The sequence below is a fragment of the Lytechinus pictus genome, unplaced genomic scaffold (genome assembly GCF_037042905.1).
Source record: "Lytechinus pictus isolate F3 Inbred unplaced genomic scaffold, Lp3.0 scaffold_19, whole genome shotgun sequence".
Classification (NCBI taxonomy): Eukaryota; Metazoa; Echinodermata; class Echinoidea; order Temnopleuroida; family Toxopneustidae; genus Lytechinus; species Lytechinus pictus.
Window position 1 is genome coordinate 1,984,606 of NW_026974140.1, and position 24,143 is coordinate 2,008,748.

General features: G+C 39.8%; 1 protein-coding gene across 1 annotated transcript; it reads right to left on the minus strand.

The window, feature by feature from the left end:
• Positions 1–3,084: 3,084 nt before the first annotated feature.
• Positions 3,085–18,558, minus strand: LOC129261044 (iduronate 2-sulfatase-like). Its single transcript, XM_054899087.2, has 5 exons — positions 18,375–18,558; positions 9,076–9,164; positions 7,778–8,254; positions 6,977–7,103; positions 3,085–6,394 (listed from the first exon to the last, which is right to left on the minus strand). Exons 1-5 carry the CDS (start codon positions 18,556–18,558, stop codon positions 5,457–5,459), a joined length of 1,815 nt encoding a protein of 604 aa, XP_054755062.1. The 3' UTR covers positions 3,085–5,456.
• Positions 18,559–24,143: the final 5,585 nt, after the last annotated feature.

Consider the following 24,143-nt stretch of genomic DNA (forward strand, 5'->3'; position numbering starts at 1 on the left):
AAAGGTGTAGTAAAGTGCCCCTCTTGGACATCTGATCCATTTGAATTTAAGCGCGGGGTGTATCAAGGTGATCCGTTGTCCCCCATTCTCTTTCTTGTCGCATTTAACCCTCTTATTAACTATCTTAAACAGTTTGAAGACAGATTCGGTTACGATCTTAATGGACAAAAGTACATAACACTGCCTTTTGCAGATGATTTTTGCCTTATTACAGGCAACCAGAGGACTCATCAACGAATAATGAAAGACATAGGACTTAAAGTAAAATCAATGAACTTAGCACTAAAACCGGCTAAATGTTTGTCACTATCAATTTGTAGTGGTTCCTCTAAAGATATTACATTTTGTATCGACAATATTCCATTGTCTACATTGATAGATAAACCAGAAAAGTTTTTGGGATCTTACGTTACTTTTCTTGGAAAGTCGCAAGATATTTTCGAAATCATTGACAAGAGACTGAATGATATGTTACGTAATATAGACAACAGCTTAATAAGGAATGAATATAAAACTAGAGTGTATATTCAGTACGGTCAACCATCTCTCAGGTATCTACTAACTGTCCACAATTTAACTGATACCCAATTGAACTCTCTAGATTCTTCTCAAACTAAGATGTTAAAGAAATGGTTAAAAATCCCCCAATACGGTGCAACACCAGCAATTCTGTATGCGCCTAGCGGCCTGAAATTCATGCTGATGTCAGAGTTGTACCTACAATGCCATACTTTATCACTAGCGTCAACATTATCAAAAGGGGATACAAAAGTGAAACATGCGGTCATGTCTAAAGTTAACAGAGAAAGCAAGTGGGTGTCTAAATAAAAAAAAATCGGTGTTAAAAAATCTATAGAAATGATCAATGCAACATAAAATGTTACTGAATCCCAATCATGGAAAGGGGTAAAAAGGGTTTTGAAGAGTGTTATATTAGAGAACAAACATGAGAAATGGTCTGACCGTATATCTTCTCTCGCTAAACAAGGCAATATTTTACAATTGTTAGAGGAGGAAGAGAGTGACCTCACATGGAAAGGGATCATGTATGGTCTCCCAAAAGGTCTCTTAAGTTTTGCAACCCGGGCAGCAATCGACTGTCTCCCAACTCCAGAAAACTTGAAATTGTGGGGCAAGAAGCTTAATGAAACATGTAGCTTGTGTAGGTGTAGAGGTTCACTTGTGCATATCCTAAATTCCTGCTCGATAGCTCTTGATCAGGGCCGGTTTACCTATAGACACAACAGCATATTGCGTCATATTGCAAATGAACTTAAAAGAATAGCAGAAGAAAATATGATTCCTGTGACAATATTTGCAGATCTTCCCGGTTTTAGAGTGGGTGGGGGAACGATTCCCCCTAACATTATGCCGACAACTGAAAAGCCGTATTTGGTACTATTCTTCAGAGATATGCCCATAGTAGTGATGGCTGAGCTCACAGTACCATTTGAGCCCAATATTCCAAGAGCTAGAGTGAGGAAACTAGAACGATATGCACAACTGAATGATGACATTAGGGCAGCCAATTGTGAAACACAGTTGATTTGTTTTGAAGTTGGAAGTCGAGGTGTTATTACTAAAGAAAACAAACAACAGATTAAGAAGATTTTCCGTCTTGTAAATAGTAGAGTATGTAAGGACACCATTCGTAAGATAAGCAAACTAGCTCTTGTGGGGTCTTATGTCATCTTCAATGCTAGGGCAGAGCCGCATTGGACAGATATGACTCTTTTAGATTGAGGAATCACGACATGTACCATGTGTATACGGGAAGGCTTCTTCTCTCTCTTCTCTTCTTTCACTCACCTTTCCACTCTTCCACCCCTCTTTCTCTCAACCCTCTTTTTATCTTTCTCTTCCTCTTTCTTCTACTTTCTCTCTCCCTCTCTCTCTCTCTACTATTTCCCTATCTTCACCTTTCCCCTATCTTGTCAGCTCATCTAGTCTTCTGGATGTATAAGTATAGATGATTTTTGTAAAGAAGTAAATATATGCCAATAATGCAATGTCTCATTCACAAAACCTTGTATTGCACTCCCTTACTTCTTCTTATTCCTATTTTTCTTCATTCTCCTTCTCTGCCTTCCCCTTTATCCTGTTTCCCCCTTCTTTTCCCTTGTCACACTTTTTCCTCCTCCTATTTCTCTTCATCAAGTTCACTCTTTCTATCTCCCCTCTATCCTTTCTTCACTTCAGCTGTAAGGGTGTGTGCTTAATCTATTTCAATTTTCTTTTCTGCAATCACCAATGTATAATCGTTTTATATAAATTTGATTGTGATATGTTATATAATGTGTATCTGTAATTATTTTATTAGTCCTGTACTTCGTCCTAAAAAACGAGTAACCTGGACTTATTTTCATTGTTTGTAACTTCCCTTTGTTTTGTTTTGAATAAAGGTGATATTGAAAAAAAAAAATATGTAGTCTTAATAGATCCAGCAGATAAAACAAAAATTAGTAAATTCAACCATCTTATTTTTGTTGTTGTGTTGTTGTAGTGTTACAGCATTCCTTACCAATGGTTTAAGAGTATACTGGACATTTCCAAATATACCTGTATTTTATTTCTTGATTGCGGTTGAATAATTACAATCATGATTTTGACGTATCAAATTAATTCAATTCTACGTCTGAAGTAAAGAGACACTACTTAAGAAGACGGACCTATAAATGATGTTATTTTTTTTCATCGATCTACAAGACACCAAGATCATTGGGTTTGGTGCTTTTGGTTAGGTCCGGTCACTCCTTTTGCGACTGATTGATGTCATAAGCTTGTTCGAGAAACTCTAGATAATTACCCTAATCCAAAGATGTTTTCGAAGTCTGAAAGAAACCGTGGTTTATTTAATTTTATTCATGCAATTATTGCATGTTATTTAGCGTAAATAGTGTGAAAAATAATCAGATCATTATGGGGGATTTTTAAAAATGAAATGAGATCTATAAAGGTTCTCACACATTCACAAAAACACTAACAAATTAAACCGAATCAGACGTAAACACGCCAAAACATACAAAGAAACAGTTATCACTATTCAAATCATAAAACTAAAGGAATTACAAAGAAAAAAGACAATTCTGTTTCAAGACAAGATATTTAATTTATGTTGTCTTCGCAACATGACAATGTAAAGACAGTGTAGACATATCATAATAAAAAAAACCAATGTGAACAGAATAAAGTATAATGTACATAACATCAATAGCAATGAGCCAAACATTCTGAGGGGGCTAGACATGGCGTATGAGAATTTAAAAAAAGCTGCGAACGAGCGAAGCAATCAAGGAAAAATATATTTTATTACAAACCTTTATTTTTTGATAGATTTAATGATATAAAAAAATATGTTCTTTCCTTTCTTTCTTATTTCTCTTTTTCTTGGACGTATTTTTTTTTTGGGGGGGGGGGGTGTCCATGGCCCCAGCCCCCCCTACCTCCTGTACGCCAGTGCATAACACATTTGTTTTCAATGAACACAAGAAAAGCCTTTCATAACGCACCCAGCAGTGAGATTCCGGGCCTGGCAGAGGAGGCGAAGACAAAATGACCTATATCCATCGCCAAAATATAGTGATTAGAGTAAAATGTCAATATGATGATAGATCCGTCTCTGGATAATCTGCATATTGGCCTATATCAGGGATTCTCAAATGGTGGCGCACCGAGCCTTCCGGAATGGCGCGTGGGAGCCGGTATAGAAAAATTAAAAAAACATGAGAAAATAAAAGTTTGATCTTATATTAATCTGAAATTGATGTTTGATCATATAATTACAAAGGGAAAATAAAAATCAGCTCTTTTTGAAATGTAAATGCTAATTGATTTCCTCTGATTTTGTGTAATCTAGCATTCGATAACCCCTATTATGGAGGATCTATGGTGTTCTTATTTATTCTATTTGATGTATTCATTTCCGATTGGTACAAAGACTATGTTTATATTATGTGAACATAGATTTGTGCTTTTAATAATAATGATAATAATCATAATTAGGTTTTATTTACTCAGGGTAACCATTTCGGTCAGGGAACTGGAGCGGGCCCTGCATTTCCATGAATGTTATCACTACCCTTCTCCAATCTAAATGCTGAGCGCCAAGCAAGAAGGCAGAATGTTCCATTCCTATATATATATTTTTTTGTATGACCCGATGTTGGGGATCGAACTCACGGCCTCCCGTTCATGAGGCTGACGCTCTACCACTGATCACCATACCCAGTTTGCTTTTCAAACATATGACCCTCATCAAGAACAAAATTTAATACAGAAACATAATAATAAACACTAATTTGAGCAAGTCACTTATCATTTTTTAATAATGAATTGTGTAGTATGTTGGTATTTTGATATCTTCTGTTGTTTTGGGCCATTTAAAAGACTTTCTACTTAAGCTCTTCAGGTGGTCCTGCATCCCAGCAGTCAAGATTCTCAACAAGAAATTTGGAGCTTCGACAAAATTAATTGATAATGGCTGGCCTATAAATCCCTTATACCACAAAGTCACCACTTTGGAATAGAGGATGTGTGACACATCCTCTATTCCAACTGTCATGGCACTGGAAAAAGAAAATGCCACCCATAACGATAACAAATGGAGAAAGGGACATAGTAAAATATATCACTTTTCATTTTCCTTCGTTAAATTTTGGCCATATGACGAGTTCCTCAATTTATTAGCTCACACCGTCATTGTTGTAACGAAGAAGACAAAAATATCATGAGTTACATGTATCTTTCGCGCACGTATCCACCTTGCAAGGTGCTCAATGCGCTCCTATATTACCCCGGCTAAGCTAGTCTACCGATTCCGGTACGCACAGCTTTTTGAGGACTTACTTCCTGTCTGTACCCATTTACCTCACCTGAGTGGGTTGAGTGCAGCACAATGTGGGTAAATTTCTTGCTGAATTAGGAATCGAACCCACGTTCTTCAGATTGAAAGACGAGAGTCTTAACCACTGGACCACGAAGCCCCCATCATTATTAACCCATATGGCCCGAATTGGACCCATATAGAAACACAGTTCTGTGTCAACGGGGGGGGGGGGGGGTGGGGTCCAGATTGGCCATGTAGGATTCCCATTGGTTTAAGAGGGCATGCCCGGATTTAACCTACGTCAACTCACTTGACCCATGTGGGACCTATAATGGGGATGACAGTACAAATGGTATACCTTATGGGTCATAATTGGGCCCGTACATTCCCATATGAGTGGCACATGTGGGGCCCATATTGTTGCCCAGATAAATCCCATTTGGGTCCCACATATTTTCCTGAATGGTTGTAGTAATGTTAGTAATGAATAATAAATTTAGTTCATCAAAATGTCCCATACAGTTAGAGCACTGCTGATTAAAAGAAAGAGCTAGATGTATTTGTTTTTAACCCATAATAACCAGATAACGTACAGTGATGTTAAGAGCCACACAACTGTACTTTAATCATGTCAGCTTCCGGTCCTAAAAACGGGAAGACTATCTCTCCAGCCTCTCCTCAACTGAAGACTCAACTTCTCAATCAAATCATGATAACATTTCTCATTAGCAACGTTATTATCTTGACGTGGATCTTCGTCGTTCAGGTAAAATTCTCTTGCTTTCACATCGGACCAGTTCCCTTGATAGGTGATATGATCAAACCCGATCCATTCCGTGTAGTGATATCTCTCTGTCCTCATCGAGTATCCCATGATCTTGATAAAGTCCAGAGGTGGCAAGTCGGTCTTCTTAGTAGGGTAAATACTAGGCCGAGGGTATTGACTGAAAGTTGCGTTTTTCCATCTGGAGAAATTCCTAGAGGTAACGTCTTGACAGTGTTCGTGGCGCTCATGATCAATATCTCTGTTATTCAGGCATGCCACTTTTTGGAGAAGTGGTGCGAAGCTGTATCCTTCAGAGCAGAATGTCACATTGAAAGGGTTTGGAGGGCAAAGAGGCGGCACTGGAAGACCTGCCAGGTTGGCAAAAGTAGGAAACAAATCAACGAACTCTACAAACTCTTCAATTTTGTTCTGCGATAATACTTTCCGTCTATCTGTATAAAGTCGGAAAGATTTCGCCGATTTGAACTCTTCATTTCTTGTCTGGTTCTCAATGTTCTTCGGAACTTTTAAATTGTTGCCATCGAAACGAGAATCAATTTCGTTAATAGTCTGATGATGTTCTATGGAAGAGCTTTTACCAGTTCCCAAAGTGACTTCTTTTATTCTGTTTTCATAAAGATTACTTTGGAAAGAAGGTGACAGTGGGTCGATGAGGGGAAACTTCCTTGAAGCAAAAGAATCCCTATGTGTTACCCCTGGCACATGAAGTATCAGTGGTGCCCTTGTGGCTAGATGGTAGTTAGAGGTCTTGCACCATTCTCCGTGATCTCCTAGCTGGTAACCTGCAAAAAATAGATTGTAAACATGAGCAACGTCGACTCTTTTTAATAAAAACTATTTTTACAAATGTTTATTGAATCTTGCTAAGATTTAATACGTAAAAATAAGAAACGACTCTTAAAGAATAAATGAGCTGGTTAGTGTGATGTAGTGGTTCGGATGGCAGGAGCATTCTGTAAGTTCATTATGAGACAGGGGTGCTAAATAGGGCCCTGGCCATGATTTTAATAGGGGGTTTTCTGAATCGAAAGAAAAAATTGACAAGCAAAGAAAAATGGACGGGTTACTCCAAAATGGTCAGGGGGAAATAAGGTTTCCATTTCAAAGTGATTACATATTTTGGTTTGATTTCTACTTTTTATCATACCAACCGAGTTTTCAGAAAGTGCTACCTATATGGTCACCATAGGTAGCACTTCCTGAAAGCACCCCAAGATTTGTTATTGTGTTGAACAATTTGATGAAGAAAATATCTATATGATCAATAACCAATTTACTACTCAACAAACCTACTAAGACTAACTTATCCATGAATCCCATTCTTTCTTTCAGAGCACAATTTATTTTAAAAAAATCGTATTTACCATGATCCCCTACGATAGAGATAATTGTATTTTTCTCATGTCCCCAGTCTTCGAGCGCCTGTAGGAGCCTCCCAACTAGGTAGTCGATGAAACTTGTAGCTGCGTAATAATTCTGCCGCATCGAAGCCTATGAAAGGTGAAAGGTGGAATTATATATTTAAAAGATATATGTAACATAATGTCGGTCTAGAAACAGCCTGAGGAATGAGAGGCTGACATTGGTGAACAGACAGGAGACCTCCGTCAGCATGGTCCACGGTCCCTCCACTTCTATTGTCAGAGCCTCACGCCGGGGCCTCACGTTCCTTCACATTTACCGACTTTTTACAACCATGTTAAATCTTTTGTAATTACTATTGTTGTTTTTACAATCTTGTTCAACCTTCATTTTCTTCTCATGTGGTTTACCCTCCGTTTCACAGCATGTGATTTGTCAGTTCATGTCCTTGGCTTATTTTTCCATGTCTACATATTAAGCTATGATTTTAAATATTGAATAAAGTAACATTTATAAAAAAAAAAATAAAATAAAAAAATCTCTCAAGGAGATGGGTCAATGGGAATGAGAGCAAACATATCAAAAAGAATCTGTAATCTTTAGAGGTTTTGTTTTCTGACATGCAGGTTTGTAATCAACGAGACAAATAGTCATCAATATCATCACGTTGATCGTCTAAATCAATGACTGGTGATTGCCTTGCTTCTCATTCCCTACTGAAAAACAAGATAAAGGGGACAAAAAGTAAGAGTAGGAAGAGAGATATGAACTACAAAGAAAGAGAAAGAGCCAAACAAACTTACATGGTATTCCAAAGGAATGGTCCCGAATGGAAAGCTAAGATTTAATGCTCTAATGTCATCTCGTTTTCTGAGTTGTTTGAAAGTGTCCCATGCCACGGTCGGTAGGTTTTCGGGGATGTTCGGGTCGGGAGCGATCTTTACCGATTCGAGCGGATACAAATTTTGGAACTCCTTGGGATACTTCCACGGTAAGTGCGGCTTCCTGAATCCAACGGCCAGAAAGAAGGGTAGATTCACAACCGGAGCTCTTTTGCTTCGTCTTGATGTTGATCCCTGTGGATGTAGAGTCGCTTCAAGCTTAGAATAAAGGGCGGCATCCCGCCTTTTGATACGTTTTGGTTTTGAAGAGAGTATCTTGATGAGATTTTCAGTGATTTCAAGTGTCTGTAGGTCTGGTAGAGTCTTCTCAGGCATCTTGTCCACATCAACCGGGCACATCGCATTGTCGTATAGGTTGCCGTCTTTACCGGGACATACCTAGTTTGCACAAAAATGAAAAATAGATTAATACACTCAGTGGCGGATCAGGGGGAGAGTGGGCACAACTGGCCCGTGTCCCCCCCCCCCCCCCTTGAGAGGCATCAAACAGATTTGTAGTGGAATATGTCATGCATGGACAACTTTTTTTATTTTTGCTTGTCGAACTGTTCATGGAACAAAACCAAAACAAAATGACATCGATTTGGTAGTGAAGACCTTTTTTTTGCTTGTCAAATTTTCCTTGGAACCAATGAGCTCGATTTGGTAGTGAAGACCTTTTTTGGAGGGGGAACTATTTTCTTGTACACAATGCCCCCTTTTCGGAAATCCTGGATCCGCCCCTAGATACACTTTCATTATCACTTTTGATTATAATTATGACTGTCTAGCATGCTCGTAATGAAAACTTAGTGCCGAACATTCAGGGCGGCACAACATTAACAAAATCTGGAATGAATTATTTTTCACGACTTTCTACCATTTAAAATGTACGAATTTCCTTGACTTTCGAGAAACTACCCGTTGACCTGAATTTCAACTCTTATATATATTTTTTTTTTGGGGGGGGGCGGAATGGGGTCATGGGGTCACTTGTTTTCGTGACTGAGTTTAACATTTCCTTTTTCGTTTTTTTACAAAACTTTCACGGCAGTGAAATGATTTCACTGATGATCGAAATAGGCAATTTTTATCTGCCTTAAGTCTTCCCATGTCATAATTATTATTTCAATAGCAAACACTGACTGACACTGGATAAAGTATTCAAGGGCCTACATGGTGATTACTAGATTAGGTCGATCTATAAGATTGTAAAATACCTTTGCGTTCGAGTAGCTTTGTGTGGATGGTTGGTATGCTGGAAGGGTCCAGCTATATGGATAGTCGTCAGTCTTTCCACTAGGTGCACCTATATTATGATCAAATGGATGAGTATATGGATATCAGTTGGACATTGCGTACAGAGTATTAAAGGGGAATCCTGCCTTGGCCATAAAATGTTGTGTTGGGAAGGAGAAAAATAAATTAAACAGAATATTGAAAGTTTGAAAAAAAATCGGACAAGCAATAAGAAAAATATAGCTGCTTTAAAATTGAGATCACTAATAATATGTAGAATTTAAATTGGCAACTGGGTAAGTAAATTATGACAAGGGGCAAGGACAACTTTCCCATAGGCCATGTACTTTATTATCAGGGATTTGTGGTTTTCTCTTAAGTACCCCGGGGGGGGGGGGCACTTACATTGACGAGTGGATACCATGCGAGACCCCAAAAAACACGTAAAAAGGAAGTCTTTTTCAAGATGGGCACGTTACGTACGTAACGTAATAAGGGTGTCAAAAAAACTAAAATAATGAAAAAAGGGTATCTATTTCGCTAGGAAAGAAACTTGTTTAGGGTCAAATTTGCGAGGGTATAAAACAGACTAAAATGTTTTATAAAGGATGTTCTTTTTGCCCCGTCAACACTACGTGTTTAGAGTCCGATTTGCGCGAGGTTTTGGAGGTTGGGCCGTACTATATACCCAATGATGGAGGTAATGGTAAAACCAACGACCGACGGCCGTGACACCCGGGGGGGGGGGGCATTTCCATTGACGAGTGGATACCATGCGCGACCATGGGGTCTCGAAAAGCACCCTAAACACGTATTTTATATATTCTGAAAATGCACCCCTTAACAAGTATTGGCGTGTGAAACCCTACCCTTAAAGGGGAATCCAGCCTTGGCCATAAAATGTTGTGTTGGGAAGGAGAAAAATAAATTAAACAGAATGGCGAAAGTTTGAAAGAAATCGGACAAGCAATAAGAAAGTTATAGCTGCTCTAAAATTGAGATCACTAATAGTATGTAGATTTCAAATTGGCAACTGGGTAAGTAAATTATGACAAGGGGCAAGGACAACTTTCCCCATAGGCCATGTAATTTATTATCAGGGATTTGTGGTTTTCTCCTAAGTACCCATTCCCCTGGGGCAGTAATCTAAATATAATCCAGGTAGTATATTGTTTTATGTCCTCATGAAAGAAAAATATAATTTGAAATAAAACTTTTGGGAAAAATGAAATTTTAGCCATAATATGTATTGGAGTACATGGAAGAGTAGTCCTTGCCTTACATCACTATGACATCCCATATGCGGCCAATTTGAAGTCTCCATGGGTATAGTGATTACCAGTATTTACAACTTTTAAAAATTCATAACTTTCTTGTTGTTTGTCCAATATTGTTCAAACTTTCACCTTTCAACTTGTCTGATTTTTCTTTTTCTTATAAAAACAGGTTTTTATTTGGGTTGGATTCCCCTTTAACAAGTAGTAGAAACAAAACGATACTCTTGGCAAGAATTCCCTGAATTGAACTCCTAAACAAGTAATTCCCGACCTTTCGTTGGAGAACGCGACCGCTTATTTGCGACGGTAGTTGATTTTGGAAGAGACTTTTGGGCCCGTCGTCATGGTCGTAAAACTCTGTCCTGCAATGCAAATTGTGTGACATGAGATTTTTTTTCGTTTCGCATCTGGAACGGAAACATTCAATTTGCGTTTCGTGTGCAAAATTCTGGTTGCTACTATGGTAACAGCGATATATCCGATTTAGGACGACTTTCCAAAGCCACATTTGGTTCCTCCCAGAGCTCGAGAGGCCGCCCGGGGGGCCCACTTCCATTGAAGAGTGGATACCAGGCGCGACCACGCGTAAAAAGGGAAAGAGTGGGCAAGTACGTTACGTATAGGCCTATGTAACGTTATAAGGGTGTCAAAAACGATGTTTAAAATACTGAAAAAGGAGGATATGTTTTCAATACTTGTAGGGTTTCACAAGCTTAATACTTGTTAGGAGATATGCATTTTGATAATCTGGAAATGCCTTGCTTCCCTTGTTTAGGGTTCATTTCGAAACCGCATGGTCGTGCCTGGTATCCACTCATCAATGGAAGTGGTCCCCCGGGAATTCGAATCTAATCCCCATTTCTGGGGAAAGTAAAGCATAATGCCTATTACATTGTGTGCTAGAGGCATATCGTTTGTGTAGGAGTAAACAAAATAAAAAAAACACCGCACGTATACATGCTGTGTACATAATCAACGCATACGAAATGGTTTCGGCTGGAGAGGTGATTTGACACATGGAATCAATTGCCAGAGATCCACCAATAATCCACATTAAATGCAATATCGATTCGATGGACTGTAATGATCTATATCTAAGCCTTAATTCAGTAACTATTTCCTCACTCAATATGTACTCGATTTGTTTGAAAAACCACTTTCTTATCCATGTCATGATCTATTTTAGGTCCTGCATTACGAATATCTCCAGCCATCAGTCGTAATGTACATGCATGTATGGTGCGGGTGTCGCGGGAAAGAATTTTGCACACGAAAAGCAGATCTGTAGGGCCTGTAACCCCCTGTAACACAAAGCTTAGCATTGATTGTAGAGCAGTTTTCTATATACGTTTGATTCTATTGACTATAATGTACAATAAATCTTTAAAATGAAATGTATGATTAAGCGTTAATTTTTGTGTTAGGGGACCCTAATATAAGCGTCCGTGAGGATTGCGAAAGGTGGCAACTGTTATGTCACGGACGTTAGTCTTGATTTTTTATACCCTTGCAAATCTGACCCTAAACACGTAGCTTTCCTAGCGAAATAGATACCCTTTTTTCATTATTTTAGTGTTTTTGACACGTGCCCTATCTGAAAAGACATCATTTTTACATGTTTTTTGGTCGCGCATGGTATCCACTCGTCAATGTAAGTGGCCCCCGGGCCGTGACATAACTAAAATATCGCTGTACTTGTTTAGGGGTTCACTTCAGGGAATACTGGCCAAGGGTATCGTTTTGTTTCCAATACTTGTTAAGGGGTGCATTTTCAGAATATGGAAAATACTTGTATAGGGTGCTTTTCGAGACACCATGGTCGCGCATGGTATCCACTCATCAATGGAAGTGCCCCCCCCCGGCTAAGTACCCATTCCCCTGCACTAAAAAAGAAATGTTAACTAAACATTTGAAAAGTTGGAGGAGTGCCAACATTTTCTAAATGTTGCATTTACCACTTTAAATGGTTCTACCCAACACTTAAAATGTTGGATTCAGCTTTATACAAGGTTGGATGTAACATTTAGAAAAGGTTGTCACTCCTCCAACCTTTCAAATGTTGATTTAACATTCGAATTTTTAGAGTGTGGGGCAGTAATCTAAATATAACCCAGGGAGGATATTGTTTTATGTCCTCATGAAAGAAAAATATAATTTGAAATAAAACTTTTGGGAAAAAATGACATTTTAGCCATAATATGTATTGGAGTACATGGAAGAATAGTCCTTGCCTTACATCACTATGACATCCCAATTGGAAGTCTCCATGGGTATTATAGTGAATACCAATATTTACAACTTTTAAAAATTAATAACTTTCTTGATGTTTGTCCAATATTGTTCAAACTTCCACCCATCAACTTGTCTGATTTATCTCTTTCTTATAAAAACAAGTTTTTATTTGGGTTGGATTCCCCTTTAAGATAGAGAATGGTACACCACACGGATATTGAGTCGAATGATGGGGAAGATGATGACCTTCACCTTCAAATTATATATTTAATGTCCTGAAGGAATTGCCACAGATGACACACGAAATGGGATTCAATTTAACTGCCCAATAATGCAGAGAACCATCCTGACTATCAACGTACCTTTTCCAATGCATAGGCGGGTCCAGCTAAAGAGGGCGAAGGGGGCCGTCCCCCCCCCCCCCATTAGCGGCGCAAAAAAAAGGAAAAGGAGAGGAGAAAAAAGGCAAGAGGAAACAATAATAGGAGGAAGAATAAGAGAGGATCGATGTGAATAAAATAAGGTGAGGATAAGCCTTGGAAAATAAAGCAAATCATTCTACTCGCATTATCTGATTTGTGAGGTTCCTATTTCTCTTCTTGTATTCCATCAAGTTCTCAACATCTCTTTTCAAGTCTGGTTGTCAAAGCTTATCAGTTAGCGCAGCGCGCTCGCATTGTGATTAGTGATATATAGGGATATACTAATTCTAATTCGTGCTCGCATTATTCATCTTGGAAGATACCCATCCTTTTCCTGCATGATTACAAAATATGAATAGCGTTTCCCGTTTTTAGGTATTGTCTTCCCGTTGTTGCCCACAATCATTAAAGTTGATTATTATCTGTTATGGCAAGTTGAATAAGGAAGATCAGTGAAGAAGATCAGTATATTAATATATATAAAATCCGCTCGCTCTTCGCACCAGTTGTTCAGGTGCATACCTATTAGTCCGAGGGCTCAGGGAGTTTATTCAGCTGATCGGGTACATAAGGTTTGATGGTCCCAACTTGTTGGCATGATATCAGTGGTCAAGAAAATGTGTTGCTGCCGGGTCATATCCTGTACGGAAGGCCCAGAGGACCCCATCTTTGTCGGCCATCTTGGATATTTCATGAAAATCAATTATTTTCATATTTTTGCACAAACAATGGAAAAATATGAATTAGATAGTACAAATCGATTGCAATCTTTTTCTGGACAGTCCGGTTAATATTTTCTGAAAAATATAAGAATTTATGCCAAAATTTCGACGTTTTTAGGCAATAATTTGCATGTGCATTGATATCTTTCTGTTTTGTCATTAATATCAACAATTAATGCAAAATATCAGCATTCAACACGAAAGAGGATATATTAACGAGAACATTGATATGCTTCATGAAAGTATTAATGTCTTAACTTGCTTAGATATAGGAAAAATACCTCCAAATGTATTCCCGATATTGCGATAAAATGAAACCAAAAAGCAACCTCCGTCACTAGTCACACCAGTAATGCCGACTTCAATACGCTCGCTGGCATGCCTTTCAAAAGACTACAATAGACTCAATCGGTCTTGCCTCGCCTTTGTTGGTGTGACTAGCACGCATAAATGCATGTATATATATAATAGGCGTCGCGATAGAAAAGTGTATATTACATATTGCCTCAATATGGGCTCCAAATTTGCAGATTCTCTAATAAAATGATAAAATACAGAAAAGGGGTGGGTAATTTCAGGAGCCCCTGACGGGGGTAGGCTTTGCTGTACCAGCACGTCTTTATATGTAACTGATAGAAAAAAGGCAACTCTTTCGTCTCCATGTGGTTTTAAGACAATGAAAATGGATTGCTTTTTAGCGAAACACCCTTTAGCCTCAGTGGGGGCTCCAAATTTGCAGATTTTTCCATAAATTTGCAAAATACGGAAAAGAGGGATGGTGTCTTCGGCAACCCACTGACGGGGGTGGCTTTGATTTTCCAGAAATTCTTTATATGTAGCAGATAAAAGAAATTCTACTCTTTTGTCTCCAAGTGGTTTTAAAACAATAAATGTGGCTTCACTACATAGTAGAAACACTTTTTTCATCAATGTGGCTCCAAAATGACGAATTTTCAAAGAAATGGGCAAAATACGAAAAAGGGGCTGGGTGACTTGGGGCAGCCCCCTGAGAGGGTAGGCTTTGCTGTGCCCCCACTTCTTTGAATGTAGCTGATAGAGAAAAGCCTACTCTTCCGTCTCCAAGTGATTTAAAGAAAATAAAGTTGTTTTTTACCTAACCGAAGCATCATTTTGCCACATTGAGGGCTCCAAAAGGCAAGATATTTTAATAGTCAAGCTTCGGATAAGGGTGGGGTACCTTCGACAGGCTCTTGCGGGACTATGTTTTAAGGTGCCCGAATGTAATTGCTTGCGACATACAGAACAATGCCTCCTCTAACTTTTTCAAGAGGTTTCATTAACATAGTAAAAAACGCCTTTTGCCCTCATACCCATATATGTAATATACACTTTTCTATCGCGACGCTCATTACATGCATTTATGCGTGCTCGTCACACCAACAAAGGCGAGGCAAGACCGATTGAGTCTTTTGTAGTCTTTTGAAAGGCATGCCAGCGAGCGAATTGAAGTCGGTATCACTAGTGTGACTAGTGACGGAGGTTGCTTTTTGGTTTCATTTTATCGCAATATCGGGGAATACATTTGGAGGTATTTTTCCTATATCTAAGCAAGTTAAGACATTAATACTTTCATGAAGCCCCGGCATGAAGCATATCAGTGTTCTCGTTAATATATCCTCTTTCGTGTTGAATGCTGATATTTTGCATTAATTGTTGATATTAATGACAAAACAGAAAGATATCAATGCACATGCAAATTATTGCCTAAAAACGTCGAAATTTTGGCATAAATTCTTATATTTTTCAAAAATATTAACCGGACTGTCCAGAAAACGATTGCAATCGATTCGTACTATCTAAATCACTGTGAAATGCGTATTTATTTAATATTTTTCCATTGTTTGTGCAAGAATATGAAAATAATTGATTTTCATGAAAAATCCAAGATGGCCGACAAAAATGGGGTCCCCTGGGCCTTCCGTACAGGATATGACCCGGCAGCAACACATTTTCTTGACCACTGATATCATGCCAACAAGTTGGGACGATCAAACCTTATGTACCCGATCAGCTGAATAAACTCCCCCAGCCCCCGGTCTATATCCTATCCATGATTACAAAAAGTGCTGAATGTCCAGTTTTAGGTCGGAATACCAAAAAATCTTTGATTTTTGAAATACGTAACGTCTTCATTGGTAATTGCCAGTGCTGTGTCCGAGACCAAGGCCGGATCACCCGAGGACAAGGCAGGGGGCCAAAGTGCCGGATAACATGAGTCAAGGACAAGGCCAAGGCCGACCCACTCGAGGACGAGGACAAGGCCAAGGCCGGAAGGGTCATTGCAAAGTCAAATCTCCGTCACGTCATTGTCAGTGCATTGTCAGTATGCATCATGGACCAACTCATCATGGTCCATGGTATGCATGCAGAGCGTCAGTGCATTGTCAGTATGCATGTAGAGCAGATGCGCTGCATGAATTGGATTTGACATCAAGAACAAAATAGAAAGACAAAAGAAAGTAAGAAAGAAGGGCGTACTCATACCTCGACAGTCGACCCCCCCCCCCCGCCCCCCTCTCTCTCCTTCTCTCTCTCTCTAAGAGTTTCACTATTATAGAGAAACGACAACATTCGGCACTTGCACACCCTATTTCTATTCTCCTGGCCTCGACCGGTCTTGACCCGAGGAATACGTCAGAGGCCGAGGATTAACCTCCGTCCTCGAGAATGAGGCCGAGGACGATTTTGCGGCCTCGATCGAGACCCACAACAAAAGGCGGTGCTGCACCATCCCGAGTTTGCTCAATCTCGAGATTTTAGCCCGATCGGCCCACTTCGCGCGATTAATCTCGAGATTCAAGAAACCCCGTCTCCACCATCGCAAGAAGAGCGATTCCTGCTCGAGCGAGGCAACAAGCCCGATATTCCGAGCATGCGCACTTTCGGATCTTGGAGTTTCAACGGCCCGCGCTTTTGAATAACTTCCCGCGATATGCAACCAATGTACTCCTTTCACTAGCACTTTCGCCGAATTCGACCGGTGTTATGCAACAATCCTCTCAGCTCAGCGAGTGAAGAAGTGATGTTACAGTATTCTTCGTTAAATATGATGGCGGAGTAGGAGGGAACGACAGAGAGAGAGGGAGAGAAGGAGGAAAGAAATGCTATTTGCTCACATTTTGCGAAGGAATAAGACGACACTGCTGTCAGTAATATGACCATCGTCGATGAATATGTGGTCAATCGACCGACATGATTCAATTTTCAGTATACAATATCCATTGACCAGCATGTTTCTTTTTTCATCATATTACAGTGGATTGTTGTAATGAAACACAAGTGAATTAAGACCCGGCCGGGGGTGACTGTCTTTGATTGATATAGATTTAAGACTAATAGACTGAGGATAACAATATTGAGAAATAGACCTTTTTCTAAAAAAATCAAATAATTTGAATTGTATTTGAAGGGATCAGCTTGCAAAGAGAGTCTATTATAAACCCACAGAGCTGTCCAACTTTTCACACTTAAACACACAACAAAATAAACCCATCCCAGATCTCACGTCATTTGTGCTGACGTGTGTTGTTATTGTAAGATTAAAATCAATAAAACGACTGGTTTCTACTCTATGCTCACACGTCCATAGAACGCATGTACAGACTGTGTATATGCTTCGCATCACACGAACACACGCGATACACACACAGGCTCCGCACTGTCTTAACTGACCAATCAGAGAACGACTTGAGAATGGAAACCCGTCGGTCGCTAGCCAGCAGTTTTATGTTTTGACCAAGGCGGAAGTGGAACGCGAATTGCATTATGGACTGACGTCATGAATAAATTACCCCGAGTCCAATCTCGAGTGCGTCTGCATCTACGAATTAGCGGGATAATTCGTAAAATAGCGCGCTATTTTGCAAATAAACTCGGGTTGACTTGGGATTGCAATCTCGATCCTACGAACTAGCGCGATAATTGCGTCTCCACTGCAAACTATCTCGAGATTTTTCAGATCGGGATAATTCGCCGGATCAGAAATAGCGCGCTAATTTGAAAACTCGGGATGGTGCAGACGGCCCTAAAGGTAATTTCTCACAGTCCTTAACAGGTACATATAGCGATTATATTAAAAATTTAAGCTCGTGCTTCGCGCCCGCAGTATCTTGTTTATGAACTCACTCAAACATTGCTCAGAATGTTCAATTTTCAGGACAAAATACATGAAATTTCAAAAAAAAAATAGTTCGCGCTCGCATCAAGTTATTAGGGCTTATGAGATACAATTATCTTGTTTATAAGAATAAGGCTAAGAAATAACTGTTAGGACTACCTCTTCAAAGAAACCAACAAAGATCAGCTTTGAGCAACCAATTAGGGAAAATGTGGATGAAAATAGTATATGGACCCGCCCCAGCAACGAATTAATTAATGATCCCATTCACAATGAGGGCAATATACCTTGACAGTATGAACCGGGAGTATGAATGTGAAATTATTTCTACTTTTTGACCGACTCCCGGGCTGACTCTGAATTTGCCTTCCCCGCGTACCGGCCCACCCTTCCTCTCTTTGCACGGCACCCTTACCCACTCACACACACCCGCACACCCAAACACCCCGTCTCGCAATGATAATGTACTTCTTTTCTGGGTGGCTGTACCTGGATGGAAAACTTTTCCAACTGAGAGTGTGATGTAGCCGTTGTCTTTGAAGTGCTGCGGTATGGTTGTGTAGTTTCCGGCATGCGTTCTCCAGTAAGAACCGAAGTCATAAAGGCGAGTTGTGTCGGGACGTCGACCTGTCAGAAAAGATGTCCGGCTGGGGGCACACACCGCTTGCTTCATAACAAAATATAAAATAATCCTAGATTACTTCTTCGAGTGAGTATCTATAGAAGTAACACTGTCAGAAACTCCCTACCTACATGACCTATAACTATTTTCGGCAAAATCCTTTTACCACTATTCACCCCTCCCAGCGTAAGATTGGTCATGCCATTCTATCACATAATGGTTATCCTATCCATCGAATTAGGAAGATATTCACTATCGTAATCACTTACTATCATCATCATCATCATCACCATCAATCAGTGGCGTAACAGGCGGGGCCGGTTGCCCCCCCCCCCCCCGGCGGATTTCAACGGAAAAAGAGAAAAGGGAGCGAGAAAGAAAGGGAAACAAGGAAGGAAATGGAAAAGAGGTTTAGGAAATTGGCAAAGCCGATCTCCTAATATAAATATAAAAGTTAGATCCTACCTTAATTCTTGCTCTCCAGAGGATAGAATGTGGTCCAGCCGCTCAGAATCTCAGGTAAATTGCACAAATCCGTGAATAGAAATATATACACTTCACAATTTCAAATACAGTAGATAAAGGGACAGATGTCACAAAATGTCTCGCGAAGTAATGAGCTCATTAAATATGCAGAGAATATAGACTTCGAATGAGTGGAAGTGACGGTAAGGAATAAGATTGGAAAATGCAGAGAAATAATTAAGTATAAGTTGATCCTCCACAAGATTTGATTCAATCCTCACTAGCAGCTGGATGAGATGGTCAGCATGAGTGGACAGGACGAAGGCAGAGAGTAGAGTGATGATGTGGTAGAGAAAACAAGTTGTTTTTACCAACATCAGAAAAGATGAGACAAAGAAATAAGCGCCAAAAAGGGGGCAAAACACAGTTGAGAAGAACAAAGAAGAGAGAAGCAGACTGTGAGAAAAGCAAACATGCAAGCATCTCTGTATGATGTTGTATACCTGCAAGTTCATTGCAATAAACAAGGAACAATGAAAGGATGTTTGCTACAAGTCTAGGAACAAAAGAAAGGTTGTTTCTCAATATAAGAATGTGTTTGCCAAGTAGATTTGGGCAGGAAATTGTCTTGCTCTGTGAATGTACAGTATTGTAGTACATACACATGGCGTGAACAAGTGAGAATATATGAAATTGGAAATAAAAGAAAGAATTTATATACATATACAGAATGTTGAAATATAAATGAAAATATATACAAGGAAAGAATATATAGATGTAGATATAGATATAGTCAAGTCACTACAGTAGCTCCCCCCTAGATTTGTACCGAATAGAAATGTAGTAACAAATCGACAAGGGAAAGTAAAAGGGAACTTGGCTATATAAAAGAAGAAAATAAAAGGAGTGGAAACATCAGTGAATTTTGAGACATGTTTCAACCGTCTCCGAAAAATTGAATGTATTTGGCAGGAAACCTGACATTGCGACCAGAACGGGTCTTACGAATTTCGGGAGGCATATGCTTGTCATCAGGATCCCCTGCCAAGTCCGTGGATTTGGATTGTTGATGAACTAGGTCAGGTGGATCTTGATGATGAAATGAAGGAATGTTAGCCTCCTGCTCGATGAAAGCCGGTTTCAGTCTGTCGACACTGACATTTTCATGTTTACCATTATAATCGATGGTAAAATACTTGTCAGTGCGACGGATGACTCGGAAGGGTCCTTTGTATGGAGGTTGCAATGGCTTTGTAACAGCATCATCTCGTAGAAAGATGTGAGATGAAGAATGCAGTTCAGGATGTACCTGTGTTCGAGTTTGCTGTTTTCGAGTAGGAGTGGGATGTAATTCCCGCATCATTCTCTTTAGTCTGTGGGCATAGTTAGATGGGTCATCAGCAGTATCGATTTGTGATGGAGCTACTAATTGTGCAGGTAGAGTGACTGTTGTCCCAAACACAAGTTCTACTGCAGAGCATCCAATGTCTGCCTTGATTGCTGTGCGTATACCCAGCAAGACTAAAGGGAGTGACTCGGTCCAACGGACCTTGTTATGAGCTTTGAGAGAGGCTTTAAGTTGGCGATGAAAACGCTCCACTAAACCATTTGCGGCAGGATGGTATGCTGTTGTGCGGATGCGTTTAGTGCCAAGGAGGTTGGTGAGTGAAAGGAAAAGTGCTGACTCAAATTGCCTACCTCTGTCTGTTGTGATGGTAGTAGGTGCGCCAAACACTGCTACCCATCTGGCCACAAATGCTCGCGCTACCGTCTCCGCAGTGATGTCTGGGATAGCTAGGGATAGCTTCTGGCCATCTGGTGTAGCGATCAACACAAGTAAGAAGATAATTGTTACCCTCTGATGAAGGAAGCGGGCCAACAAGATCAATGTGCACATGAGAGAAGCGTGCATCAGGTGAAGTGAAAGTACCAAGTGGTGCTTTGGTGTGCCGATGTACTTTACACTTTTGACACTCGAGGCATGTTTTGGCCCATTTTCTGACATCAGCGTTGATGCTAGGCCAAACAAAGCGCTCTGTAATGAGTTTTTGAGTAGCTCTGATTCCTGGATGAGAAAGTCCATGAAGGGAATCAAAGAGAGCTCTTCTATGTTTGACTGGTACCAAAGGCCTGGCAGTACCAGTTGATATATCGCACAGAATGGTAGTGGTAGAACCTGGGAGAGCAATTGACTTGAGTTGAAGTGGGAGTCTTTCACCTCAGTTTCATCTTCCTGATCTTTTGCGATGGCCGCAAAGTCTATGATTGAGGAAGAATCAACTCTGTCAATATACAGACGAGAGAGGGCGTCTGCTGCTGTGTTCTCCTTACCTGAAATGTGCTGTATATCAGAAGTGAACTGAGAAATGAAATCGAGTTGTCGGATTTCACGTGGCGAATGCCTATCCGGTTTCGATCTGAGTGCATGGGTAAGAGGTTTGTGGTCAGTGTAGATAGTAAATGACCTACCTTCAAGAAGATGGCGAAAGTGCTTGATACCAAGATATGCTGCAAGCAACTCCCTACCGAATGTGCTGTATTTGGTTTCAGCTGGTTGTAACCTCTTAGAGAAGAAAGCCAGAGGTTGCCAAACTCCATCCACTTGTTGTTGGATGGCTCCCCCAACTCCTACGTCAGATGCGTCGACTAGTAGGCACAAGGGAACATCAGTGCGAGGGTGCACAAGAACAGTACAGTTAGCCAATTGATCTTTAGCATGATTGAAAGCAAGAAGCTCTTTCTCTCCAAGATCAATTGGCATGTTCTTTTTTGTTCTGTTTTTCAACAGATCAGTCAGTGGTTGCAGCACCTCTGCACAACGAGGAATGAATCGCCTGTAGAAGTTTATCAATCCCAGGAATTCTCGAAGTTTGGTGAGTGACGTAGGTGCGGGAAAATCACGGATGATTTTCACTTTGTCGCTAAGAGGGCGGATTCCGGTGTTGTCCACCATATGTCCGAGAAAAGATAGCGATGAAGCACCAAACTGACATTTCGAGGGATTGACAATGATGCCATACTCCTGCAGGCGATCGAAAAGCTGACGGAGATGTGTCACATGTTCATCCTTAGAGGAACTGGCTACCAGTATATCATCCAGATAAACATAGACAAATGGGAGGCCGCGAATGACGGTGTCCATCAATCGCTGGAATGTTTGTGCTGCATTCCGATGTCACTGTTAATCAAAAATTTCGGCTCGCGATTTGCGCTCGCATTGATTGTTGAAAATATATTACTTATGCATCTTATTTTATAATTACAAAAGTGCTTTAAGTCCAGTTTTCAGGCCATAACAAATTAACAGATTTCGCGCTCTCATTAGGTTTATTAAATTAATAAATAAGATATTAATTTAATAAAGAAACTTGCCCCGTTTTTCAGAATGGAATATCGACAAGTTTCATATCCCGCTTAGGAAGAGATATAGGAAGATATAGCCATCATTTTCATATGATGACATAAAGTTCTTAGAATGTCCCTGTCCTATGTCAAAACTCAAAGTAATAATAATGAAACATATCAGATCTTTTTTAACTGTGATTCATATCCACCTCATAATTTTCCTACAAAGTGCTTGAAATACAGAGCTTAAATTGACCCTTTTTTCAGATTGGAATATCAAATATTTTAAGCTCGAGCTTCGCGCTCGCTTTATTGATTTTCATGATGAAAGAAGGGTATTTAGAATGCCCAGATTCTAGGTCGAAATCTGAAACACGCGTTTATTCAGATACGCTGCTTGTTCTCTGTTTCAATCATTATGAGCCTATATATCCAGTTTCAGATCAGAATATCAAAATTTTCCTGCACACCCTTTAAGTTATACCCAATTTTTTTTCATGATTTACAAAACATGAAGAGAGTGTCCCGTTTTTAGGTTTGAAATCTCAATTTTTTCCGCTCGCGATCAATTGTTTGGTTATATTCTTATACCGTTCATGATTACAAAAAGTGCATAGAACGTTAATTTTTTAGGCCGGAACGTCAAAAAAAATTCAGCTCGCGCTTCGCGCTCGCATTATTTAATCATTGAAATATGTATCGTCTTAATGGCTGACTGCAAAACGTCCTTAACAGGTCACTTTTCGAAAAGGCCAGAACGCATTATAAAAATTTCTGCTCGCGCTTCGCGCTCGCAGTAATTATCTAGTTATTTACGCATCTTGTTCAGTTTCACAAACATTGCCCAGAATGTTCAACTGAATTTTCAGGACAAAATACATGAAATTTCAAAATTGTTTAGCTTGCACTTCGCGCTCACACTATTTAAATAGGGCTTGTGAAATTATTACACATTTATGTTGTTTATAAGAATAAAGCTAAGAAATTACTGTTAGGACATGGGCATTTTGCCCCCCCCCCAAAAAAAAAAAAAAAAAAAAATATATATATATAATATCATTTTCCAAATATGTTAAAATCTATCACGAACTTCGCTCGCTCTTAACTTCTCATTAATTTGAGCGATACGCCATATCGAGCCCCCTCAACATTTTTGGCTCATTTACGCCACTGGGACGACCCCTTTAAAGAAACAAACAAAAATCAACTTTGAGCGGCCGATCGGGGAAAATAAGGGTGAAAAAAAAAATTCGGGGCCCCCCCCCCCCCCTATTAGCGGAGGCTGGATCCGCCCTTGCATACCCCATGCAGAAGGGGCTCTTCATCTGTAACCTTCAAAGGGATCTATAACACCCCCTGTTTACGTTCAATCACTGGCGTACAGGGGGGAGGAGTCTTGGTTCCACACCGAAGGGGAAATTTTAAAAAAGAGGCAACGTAATGAAATGAATGGAAAACAATGATATATGTTATTTTCTGAATAACTATAATGTAAAAATCTGTCAAATAATTAGAATTTTATTTTTAAAAGGCCAATTTATTCGGACTCGCTTCGCTCGCTGGCGGCTTTTTACAAATTTTCCAACTTTGCTATGTTGTGACCCCTCAAGATATTTTTGTTTCATTGCGCAACTGCGTTGAATTGATATGTTGTGTAAAAGATATGCACTGTATACATCTGCGATTTGATTAAAATAGCGCTAATCTGTAAGGTTTAAAATGGCTTAAATATCGAGAGGTGCCCATTTTAATGTAAGAAATGTCTCAAAGTTAGATTCTCATGAAAAGGTATATTTTTGGCTCTTGCCCCCCCCCCCCACCAGCCA